We start from the raw sequence: 12,255 nt of genomic DNA on the forward strand, positions 1-12,255 counted from the left end.
CATTTAAGTGCGGAAAACATGCAAAAAAGTAAGAAATCAGGAAGGGGGCAAACACTTTTTCACACCACTGTATATATATATATATATATAAAACAATATAAAACAAAGCATATATAAAAGTAGCACTATAAGAAAAAATTAAAAAGAGAATTAAAGTATGATTACAAAGAATGCAATTACATATATATACATATATATATATATATATATATATATACATACACACACATATATACACATATATAAAACCCCAACTGTCCTTTTTATTTGACAGATATTAACATTTGATATTATAATGATATGTCACCTGCTGAACTGGAAATGTGCCCAGTTTTCATTTCTGAAATCTGGTCACCTTAGTCTACAGCCATGCTAGAGGCACTGTGAGGCTGTGCTGTAAGCTAAACGCCAATATCAGTGGGCTAACATGCTCACAATAAGGATGCTGATATGCTGATGTTAAACAGATATAATGTTAATAACATGTTCACCACCTTAGTTTTGCATATTAGCATGCCAACCTTGATACAACCTGGATACAGCATTGGAGGCAGGACCACGTTAATTTCTGCATGGCACATGAAGCCAAACAGCTTGATATCCACGGTATGAAATTACCCAGATCATTTGCATCGTGGACTCATGGAGCAGGCGCACTTTAGAATTAAAGCAACTGAGCTGCTATCTTCCACCAATCAAGCCTGACTTGTGGTTCAGCCCTCCACTAACTTGAATGGGGATAAAACCATTTAATCGTGCAGCTCCTTAGAAATGTTATCAAGTCCTGATAGTGAAACAAGTTTTTTGCTGTGGTTTTAACACTCAAAAATTGTATCCACTGATTTACATCGCTTTCACAATGTAGGTCTATGGGAAGAAGTATTTTTGGGCCCCATGTCACCATGTCATCACATGATGGACTTTAGCACTATAATTTCACATATGGCAACCATGTTAAATTGGCTTCAAAGCCCGGTGCTGCTCCTGGGGACTTGGGTCAGTCCTCTGTTCCCTCAGCATCAAAGCTGGCCCTTCCATAACTGGGTTAGGGTTGCCCATGTTAAAATCTAATCTTAACTTTTGAGATATTGCGCTAAAAATACCAATAACTGACAGACAAACAAACAAACAAATGAAGAACATTAACTAGAGGTAGAGGTACTGATCTAAGGGAACATTAACAACAAACACAAAGTACATCTGTGGCTGATGGGAGTTTTGCATTTATGTGGTTAAAACCCAAATTATCAGATGTAATTAAGACCTGATGATGGTGCTAGATGAATTCGCAGGAGAACATCAAAGTGAAAATGTGCAAACTTCATTGCAATCCATCCAACTCTTTGAGACATTTCACTCAAAATCCCAAATGTGAACCTCATGAAAAGTCAGGGGATCACCAGAGTCATAAGGATTTATCCTCTGAGGACCATGAATGTCTCCACAAAGCTTCGTGGCAATCCATCCAACAGTCATTGAGATATTTCAGCCTGGGCCAAAGTGCTTGATAACCAGCTGACAGACATTGCATTGCCACACTAGACCAGTTAGAATCCAGTGTTGACAATCATCAGTTTTGCTCAGTGATTTGCAAGCACGTTTTAATACACCGAGATTAAAGCCACCATAGTAGCATGGCAAAATCTCAATGATTAATCAAGTTACATTGTCACAGTGCTGCAACTACTAATTTTAACTAATGATTAATCTTTCACATATCCATTGTAATTCCTCAGAGCCTAAAGTGTAGTGTTCAGATTGCTTGTTTTATCTGACCAAGAGTCAAAAATGAAAAGATTGGGTTTACAATTATAAAGACAGAATTTCAAAACCATTAACATTAATTTTCTATCAAACGATTAACAGTCATTTCAGCTCTGGTCTGTATGTATCCTCATATCTGTCAACCTTGTCTACCCTGGTGTTCTGTGCTCTTTTTAAGCTCTGCAGACGGTTCACTTTACTGTAATAAACAAAATAACTCACGAGGCACTTGAAAAACACATTGTTGTTGGCTCTCAAACACTAAGTGCCTCTAATTGAAAACCAATCTGCCCACAGCGTTCAGCGAAAATGCTGCTGCTGAGAAAACCCTGCTTGTCGTAGGCTTGATTAATGGGTGACTCTTACTGTACCAATATCTGTCTCAAGCCCCCACGGCTATCTGAAGGTGGCAGGACAAAGTACATGTTTCTATCTGCGGCCTGTAAATTAAGGGCCACATGCAGATTTCAAAGCCTTGTGCAGCTATTTGTACTCTGTGGGCACTTTGATTAAGTCCTGGACAAAAAGCACCACAATCCTGCAAAATCAATACACCTAACATCTTTACAGGGAAGTGTTCACACCACATCGATTGGCTGTGACTGGGTTTTCAGCACAGCTTTCATGTTTACATGTTACAGGAGCGCGCAAGGTGACATCCTGCTGTGAAAGTTTACACAGCGCAAAGATCTTGAGGGCATTTTGTCCACTGCACATGACTGAACCCGCTTGAGAATATTCGCCCTCACACTGGCCCTGTACCCTCACCCAAAACTGTTCTGGGGGAAACATTAATCACACACATTATGCACACATTTCCCAAAAGCAGTGCCCAAACCACGCCGTTCTGTAAATACAACAGGCTTTTGGCAGCATGATGGGGTACCAACAATGGGATTTTGTTACAGTAAATTTAACAGGCAGGACTGGAAACAGGTAAGATGTCACAATTCCCTGCACAATTCATTTTTTATAATATAATGGTCATGTTAAGAGGATTGTTACAGGGAGCTTGCCACTGATTTTATTACCAAGTTCTACATACTGTTATTAAGGTAACTGTCTTCTAAAGTATTTGAAGTGGGGTTGTATGAGGTCCATAGTCAGTACTTAACCTACAGTAGATGTCAGATGGCATGTTTGGAGAGGCAAGCTGGAGTTCCCCCACAGAGGCTAAGCGATGTACTGTTGTGGAGTGGTCAACAGCAAGATGTATTTTAGCCTCCTAAAATAACCAATTAGTTTAAGTGTACACTATATAAAAACAGGAAACTGAAGGAAACTATTCAAAGCCACCAGACTCCTTTTACAAAAACATTAAAGCAGGGTTTATAGTTCTGCATCAAATCGACGCCGTACCTACACCGTAGGCTGATGTGCACCTCCCCAGAAATATAACTACACGTTGCGGCGACGCAAACCTCCTGTCTGTTTTTGTAAGCTGAAACCATTTCCCTCAGTAGAAACAAAGCGTTTATTTACTTTAATTTCACAGATAGAAAAAATAAAAGAATTGTGAAGACAAAAAAGCCTCCACAAAATAGCATTTTATCCTGGCTTTATATGAGCAGAGGAAATCTCCGTCCGTCGCCAAGCTAATTTATACAGTGTAAAATGCCGTAGGCTTGTGCTAAAAACGTTGTTGTATGTTGTATGCTGGAAAACATGTTTAATATAAGACTTTTTTGTTGGTGAGTTGTAATAAGCCCAGTTTTGTAACGTTATATTTGTTAAATGTTTGCTAGCAGCTAGGCTAATTTATACAATGTAAAATGCCATAGGCTTGTGCTAAACACATTAGCATGTTGTATTTATGGGGGAAATGTGTCCAGCAAAAAGCCAAATGCTTTGTCTGGGAATTCTGCTAATTATAGTGAAGCCGATTTGTGTACTTGTGTTTGAAACTCTTAAGCCATGTTTAATGTGTGTTTTGGGTGGATTTTGAATCAACTAAACTTTACAGCAATTGTTTGTTTGCTGTTTTGGAGGTGTAACTGCAGAGTGACACAGACACACCACTGCACAAGTATAAATGCTCACAATGGCGTAGGCCACGTGCGTAGACTACGGGGTACACTGTGCACAGAGCTGACGCACAAGTATAAATCCCACTTAATTTGACCTTACAGAACACGTGAGCTGCCGGTCTGTGGCTGCCTCAATCAGTTAGTTTGTATGTGTTATTGTGTGACTTTGATTAATCAAAAAAAAACAACTTTTAAACACCAAAGTCACACAGCAACATACAAACTGACCAGTGTGAGTGAGTGAGTCACACCATTGGTCGGAGTAGGTGATGACATGGGAGTTAGTGTTTCCCCATTGACCATTGCTCTTTCAAAATAAATAGGTGCTAACAGAGCCGTGGACACTGACAGTCCTGTATCGGCGTCCTCAGGTGGGCATTTGTTTCAAGTAGGTAGGCCTATAGCTGTAGCTGGAGCAGCTACATGACTCATCCATACCTACATGTTAGTCCACAATCAGCCACCTTTGTCCTTTGGTCCAGAAGCTCTGAAAAAAGGGGATAAGTCAGCATTCAGCTATCTATGAAGTGGATCGTTACAGATAGGGTGAATCATGTGAAATATATAAGGAATGATAAAGTTAATGTTTGGCCTCATATTTGTCCACTGCAATGTCACAGTGTAGGAGAGTTAAAAATAATTGGTTGGTGGTCTTGCTCTGGTGCTCTGGTCTATAGATGTCTCGCTTGTGCACAGCCGTACTGTTCTTTGACCTCCGTTATACTTCTCTATATAGAGCTGTTGTGTTTACGACTGCTGTTCATTCATTCCAATCTGTTGAATGCTACAGTAGTGGCCTCAGCCTCCACCGGTCACGTACCAGAGCTGGTCCAGAGCTGGAGAGGTGAGAGTTGTGTTAAATGGAGCAAAAGGGAGCTTGATCAATGGGTACAGCTCCAGAGAAAGCAGGTCCCTTCTGCTGTGTGACTGCGTCTCAGTGTATTGTTCTTCATTTTAACATGAATTTTTTTGGCTGAACCACAACAGCAGGGCCAGCGCTGTAGAAGCGAAGGTCCGTGACTGAGTGAATGCTGCCAATTCCTGTTTTAAATTAAAAGCCCTTGATTCAAATTAAGAGCTCTTAAGCGTTTCATATGCGGCCCAGGTTTTGACCTAATCTTGTTGTCAAAGGAGTCTGGTGGCTTTGAAATGATAATGGATTCAGTTCCCTGTCAGAAAGGGAAAGTAAAACAGTCAAAATATTGCAAATATAATGTACACTTAAACTGATGTAGATTTTTTAGGGTAGCTAAAATACATTTTGCTGTTAGCCCTGTCCACAACAGTACATTGCTCAGCTTATTAGCTTTGTACGTCTGTCTGCTTCCCCAATCTGGGGGCGTGCTGACCGCCATCTACTGCAGCTAATACACAGACTATGGGTAAGTACCTCACAAATCCAAAAAATCCAAACTATCCCTTTAAATTAAACTAAAAGGGACATTACCTGCAGCTTCTCTCTGGGTTTTGTTGGAACAGGCATCAGTTTCCTCTTGGGAGAAGAGGTTGGACTCCTTATTCACAATTAAAATGTCAGCATGTGGTGGCAGGAAACAATGCTCTAAAGGACAAAGAGATAGGATTGATTGATGTCAGACCCTACCACACGACCAATTATTTATTCCTCCTAAATGGATCGGACTGCATTGCAGGTGCTCCACTGTTGCAGTAGCACTCTTCTTGTTAAATTTCCAAAAATCTGCTGGACATGAACTGGTGCCAGTTCCTACATTTATACCTTGATTCATGAAAACAGGGTCCTGATATAGCCTGCCAAGTAGCTGGGTTGGCATGAGATCTGCCATTACCCTGCTCTTTAGCAATCAATGTCAAATGTATCTGTTAATCCTTTAGACAAAGTCTAAACATTGCCTCACCGAGGGATTTTTATTTGTCCTCCACAGGTGCAGGAACCTCACTTATCCTTTAAACCTCCCTCAAGTGAGCATTGTGTTCATTTTTGTGAATGAAGCCTTTTCCGTCATCCTGCGGTCCATTCACTCTGCCATCAACAGGACGCCCCCCCACCTGCTCAAAGAGATCATCCTGGTGGACGACAACAGCAATAACAGTAAGCAGCATCATTTTCTGATACAGCAATTGACCTCTCGTTAAACCCCTCCCCCCCAAATGGCAAGTTATTGTAGCTTAGCAACTAGACACGGCAGGCCTGTCAGGCTGTGGATTTCTTAACATGATGAAGTGGTGTGCGTGGGGCTGTGGTAACAGAGGTACTCTGCATTTAAATAGTTTCAGGGGTGGTCTCTTTTTTTTAGCAAAACACAAGAGCAAAAGTGTAAAAAGGGATTGAATAGTGTTTATCTGCTCATTAGTAAGATGCCATTGTAAGCATGTCCAGCTAATTATCTTGTTACATACAATGGTAATCTAATCCAGCATTACCTCAAAGACTAAGGAGCATCCATTACTATCATTTTGAGGGTTAAAGATTCACGACAGGCACATCAATGAGATTCACTGTGTTTTGGTCACTTTGGTGCCTTGATACATGCACACACAGGCTTAGTCAAAACAAGTTTGAATTACGCCTTTTGGACCGATCAATCAAGAGTTATCCTGGAAAAACTACCACAGACATGGTCACCGGACTACACTGAACACTTACTGTGTTCCTGTCATACTGTTTTCAACTCACAGTATCCCAGACAGTAGGCATTTCTAGAGCTCTAAAAGCATTATATTTTTTATGAATTCTTGTGTAGTTAGACAGTATAGAGTGACGTTACCTTTAAACTTGTAAAGTGTATAATTTAAGGAATAACTTTATAGAAGGTGGGACCTAAAACACTGTATAACCATTTAAGATTTTTTTGTTTTTATTAAGGTTTATTGTGATGAGAATCGCCCTAAAAAAAAACTGTATTTCACCAACACATTCTCTCCTACCCGACCCCCCAAAGCTTCCAGGCACAAAATCTTCCCCTTCCACCATGTTTGTGCATTCGTGGGTGCAGATTGGAAACTCCCTGATTTCTCTCAAATGAATGAAGTAGATAGTTCTTGGGAAATCAAAAGATGAGCAAGGAAAAATTATGGCACAGATATATATTTGATTCATGACCTGGACGCATTTATTTAAATCATTTACATCAAAAGGTCAATTGGCAGAAATACTGTGATGGCCGGAGTACAGTGAGTCTAGTATTCCCCCACAGCTTTGAGGCCAGTCCTGGATGCTATCAGAGTGTATGGCCAATGTCAGCAGTTCTGTTCTGATCTGTATTGGACTGGGGAAATTAAGCAACGTTACACAAGATAGCAATACATCTTAAAAAAAACTTAAAGATACAAAGTGTATGCTAAGCGGCCAAACAGAATGATGTTAGAACATAAATAGCAATCTAACATTTTTTTTCATCATACTTATAATACATGGACTAACTAGCTCTACACTGCAAAACAAGAACAACACTGTTCCATTATTTCTATAACTACTACTTGGAACAGTAACTGGTCAGGGTGCTGACTGTTTGACTGGGACAACTGGGGCTCTTTCGTGTAGCATGCTATCATGTTTGTAACCATGAAGTGCGTATCTAACATACAGTATGTAAGACCCCTTACACAACCTCTTGTTTTATACCGTGTTAGCAGGAAACACCAAAAAGAGAGACTGTGACTCGTTTCAGCTACAAAAATCGACAGTTGCTAACTAGAAATGAAAAGTCTGCTTTTTTTCCACCTGTGTCCAAAATAAAGAACCCATTGTTTCAAAAACACAACACATTTCAGCAGTAAACAGACCTACAGCACCATTAACAGTTGTAAACTTCACATGTGCAACACGAGAACAGAATGCTTTCCAGGCATAGTGTGGGTAACTAATGTGGAGTGAGCCTTAGATTAAGGAGGGTCTGTGTCAGAGAAGTCCTTAAGTTTACATATCATTGCCTCATGTGTGGAGAAATCTGTGATATTTACTGCTCCTCTGGCCCTCCAGACTCCTTTAATGTTTTTAATTAGGTGCTGTGTTCACTGGATTTAACCGATAGATGAATAACACTAATTAGCTGCAAAGCCAGGGAATATGCCCCGAGGCAGATAACAATCCAGCAAGGTGATGAAGTGTTTGTACATATCTTGTCTGCATTTGCAAACCTAATTCTTACATCTGCATGCATTGGATGTAGTGCAAACAGTGTCAGGTTGAAAGGATATCCAGTATATATGCTGGCAAACTGCTGAGCTCTGTTCGCTTGTTATTACTGAGATGACTGATTTGTGAGATCACTGATGGGTGACGTTAGACTGCCATGCAAAGCACAAGCAGTAGACTTGAAGTCACCTGTGAAAAGTGGACGTGGTAATTTACAGTGTAAGACTTAACTACATTACAAAGGCAGAAAGCAGGCTATAAAAAGGTAATGATACTGTGCCAAGGTCATTTATAGGCAATGCACTTTTAAATGGGCTGCTGGTAACGAGGACTGAGACAGCTATTAGGGGCGATCAACATGGGAAATACTGGCATTGGGAAGAATGTTTTTACCAAAGTCAATAATGCAAAACATGTAGCATGGCCTGTGGCCTGCTGGAAACGAATATAGATCACTGTAGTATGTCTCCGTAATTTAATCGCAACACTCTGGGATAAGAATGATGACTCCCCCTCTGGATATTATTGACCAGAAAGTTGGATATATCCAAAGTTATCTGGTAAAAAATGTGAAGCTGAAAACCCCAAAAGTTTGTCCCTTCTGGATTATCACATCACATCCCATAAACATTCATATTTCATCACGTAATTGAGAGCTGGAGAGTAGTCGCCTTTAGCTCCTTCAGGGACCCAAGTCACGCGTTGACATTTTGCTGATGGCATTTCACCCTGTTTGCCTGAGCACTCTGTCACACTGCGTCTGATAGGCCTGGTGTTATCATTATCACCACGACTGTGAATCTTATCTGTGCTAAATGTTGTTAGCCTGTTGACCCGTGATGCTGCTGAGATTGTTGAAGGGGTCATCATCCACAGCTAACCCCTCAGGCATCCGCGGCTTTACATTAGTCATCCACCACTGTCACAGCTCACCTCCGAGGCGCATTAGCATGCAGGAGGATGTGTGGCCATCAAGGGAGAGAAGGGCAAATTGACCTAGCTGATTCCTCCTTAATTGGATAATGTCCCAAGCTGTGGCCCGAGAAAGGCTGGTCTTTGTAAGAGTGGGATTTTGAGAAGGGCTCACTTATTAGACAGGCTGTCAGAGGACTTATGATTCTATACTTAAACTTAAGCAATACAGTGGAAACTGCACATAATGATCATGTTTACAGTGATCAACCACTTTTATATGGATGTAAAGCTTTGGACAGAATCATTTGTTTTCTTTAAATTATCCGCAATACAGTAATAATTAATTATAGCACATAAATAGTCTGCTTACGGTGTTCAATTTGGGTCTTTTCATACATAACGCATGAAATAAAATTTTAAAAACCACAGTAATTCCGTATATATATATTTTTTTACTTTATTCCCATGATACTTTGCCTTGCAGTAACCTGTCTGCTTCCAGCTGGCTACCTGAGGCTGCTGCTGCGTGCACACTGAAATCTCGACAGAAAATAGAAAGTAATTTTATCTCACTTAAAACAAAGTCTCCTCGAAATTTATGACAAACCACCAGAAACAAGGCAACGAGATGCAGCAGCTAGACCCAGTGATCCTCAGGCTACCTCATGTTTTCTACTCAAACTCTGCAAGCAAGGGCAAGGGTTTCATTTCAGCCCTGGTTAAGGGAAGCAGATGAAACAGGGGGTGGTTGGGGGTCCTTTGCCAAAAAATGTTGGGCATCAAACACTTAATTTCCTGCATTCTGGTGATTTTTTATGCATGAAAATTGTGTCACATTAAAGACATTTACTTCTACTTTCATGTCTTTATTAAAGGGGCAAAATACACATGGTATAAACATTGAGCAGGACCACCCTTGTGAAATGGATTGATCATTTTCGGTCATGTAATGCCCACACACTGAAACAGCTATACTGTGTTTTGAAACAGTCAATATAGATTCAGTAAAGCTGACTGTTCATTACCATATATATTACTTAATAAATATAAAAATGTCAGTTAGATTGTAATCTGCATGAGATTTAAATAAAAAGAATAATCATCATCTTATAGTGTTCAGTTTGGCCCAGACGTGATTTCTATAAGCTGTAACACCAGGGAGTCTTGTATATACAGTATGTCAGGATAAAGGGATGGATCCAGGGATGGATACAAGGCTGCTGAATTCTTGGAAGAAGAGCGAGTATCAGTTGGATATTTTAAACACAGATTTTAACAGCCACAGAGTTGTGTAGTGAGAAATTGCCAAGTAGTGTAGTGCAAACTACACAGCAACTGTGAGACCTGTATCCATGCCGATTTGCCATCTGCTGCGCAAGCAGTAACGCCTGTGTGGTGATGAATGGTGTTTGGTTTGAACATGCATGAAGAGAACATACAGTATTTGAGACACAGGCAAGCTCTGTGCAGACTCAGTGGTGCAAAGCATCCAAGTACAATTTAGGTTCTTGTGCTTTACTTGAGTATTTCCATTTTCTGCTAATTCATATTGTACTTCTAATCCACGACAATTACGAGGCAAATTGTTTTACTTTAGTATATTAATTTGAAAACTTAGGTTAATTTGCAGATTCGGATTAATATTATAAAATATAATCAACAAATAAATGATGATGTATTATTATAGGTTAAAAAAGATAAATTGATTGGGGTAAAGTAATTTAAATTAGCTCCACCTTTAGCAGCTGCACCATCTAAATGATGTACACATTAATGTTGTGGTTCCCAACTGGTCCAGCCACAGGGTCCAGATTTCTCCCTAGTCATTAGTTCAAGGTCCATGCAATTGATATACTCAGTGTCATACTTAGATTTGGCCATGTTGTTGAGATAGTTTGCTGTGTCTGTCAAGTAGCTGTCGATTAGCTTCCTCCGCAAACGGCCCTTCAAAATAAAAGCTGGAAATTTATTGTACTTAATAACGTGTTTTTTTACAAACTTAACACGTTTGTGAGTCACTTGTGGTCCATTCAGAATGGACCCACGACCCACTTTTGGACCACGAACCACTGCATCACTGCATTGATAATTACCATACAACAATATTATATACATTATGAAATGGGCTGTTCTGCATCATGACTACGGTTACTTTTAAATCTTTAACCCTCTGGAGTACACGGACGCGTCGGTGCGACCAAATCACATGACCGATTTAAGATGACATAGCAGCAAGGCGCAGCCTCGCTCAACTTGTCGAAAGTGCGAATTTCAAACTATATACCAGTTTTAAATTGTGTTGATAGGCCTAGTAAAACCAGACTTATGATAAATAATTTACGCCATGCTTTTTCCTAAATATTGTCATCACGTTTGGTGCGTGTTTTGCAGGAACAAACAGTAGGCAGAAAGTGCTTGCAAGCAAAAAAAACATGACACCCCCTCTCTTATTGGTGGTGTTTTTTGTGCGATTTTAGGTCCAATGTGTTAATACAGTATGTCAAAATGAAAAAAATAACTGTAAAGTCGCAAAGGTGAAGTTGCAGCTGAAACAAAAGCCACCAAACAAGGCAAGGTACAATCAAAAGTAGTCAAAAACAGTCAGTTATACCCTTGACCACATGAGGTTAAGTATATTTTGATGCTTATACTTTGTAATTTTACTAAAGTAAATACAAGATGTGAGTGCTTTTTCCTCTACCGGTTCAGATAAAAATTAACACACAGTAATGAAGCGGCAAAAGGTAATACAAAGGAAGCAAATGCCAAAACCCCGCTCATTAATTCATGTCTTTTTTCTGGTTATGCACCAAACTACAGTACATATATGACACAATTAATATTCTGTGCACACGTAATGAAAGTGGAACAAGTGGATTTTGAAGCCATGCTACACTTTGAAGACATGTTTTGAACACAGAAAGCTCTCACAGTGTGTGTTTGTGGATTCACAAAACATACAGTTTCATGAAATGTTATTTTGTTATATCGCACTGAGGCTGTGATAAAGGTGAGCTAAACAGTGTATTCACCATTCTGCAGCTCACCATTAGCTCTGCTTTTTATCTTGTGAGTAAAAGCTTTGAACATTTTGAATATGTAGCTGGATTTACTGCCTGGCTGCTCAGTGATGTTAGAAACCTGTTTGTTTGTTGTTCCAGTCCAACTCCATCCCAAAGCCCATTGCTTTCCAGCTGAGCTTCAGCATCCTGAAAGATTGATGACTGTTGGCCATCAGCCATTCCTGGAGTAATGAAGTGTGCTTTATTATGATTTGTTATGAGGCATAACACATCATCATTCTTATTTTCAATTCACACACACATCAGAACGTCTTAATTATTGATGGATAGAAAATTACTACAGATACAGTAATCTGGTGGAACGTCACCAGCAGCTGCTCACATGAGTAACTACATTAGCTTTCCTTTA

The 12,255-nt window shown here is 39.9% G+C and overlaps 1 protein-coding gene across 1 annotated transcript in view; it reads left to right on the forward strand.

Moving 5' to 3' along the window:
* Positions 1-12,255, forward strand: part of galnt18b (UDP-N-acetyl-alpha-D-galactosamine:polypeptide N-acetylgalactosaminyltransferase 18b) — a 129,731-nt gene that overhangs the window by 55,400 nt on the left and 62,076 nt on the right. Inside the window, exon 3 of the mRNA XM_050053845.1 lies at positions 5,696-5,862. Within this exon, the coding sequence (XP_049909802.1) occupies positions 5,696-5,862 (167 nt within the window). The remainder of the gene's footprint in view (positions 1-5,695; positions 5,863-12,255) is intronic.

This window comes from Epinephelus moara, chromosome 1 (assembly GCF_006386435.1).
Source record: "Epinephelus moara isolate mb chromosome 1, YSFRI_EMoa_1.0, whole genome shotgun sequence".
Taxonomy (NCBI): domain Eukaryota; kingdom Metazoa; phylum Chordata; class Actinopteri; order Perciformes; family Serranidae; genus Epinephelus; species Epinephelus moara.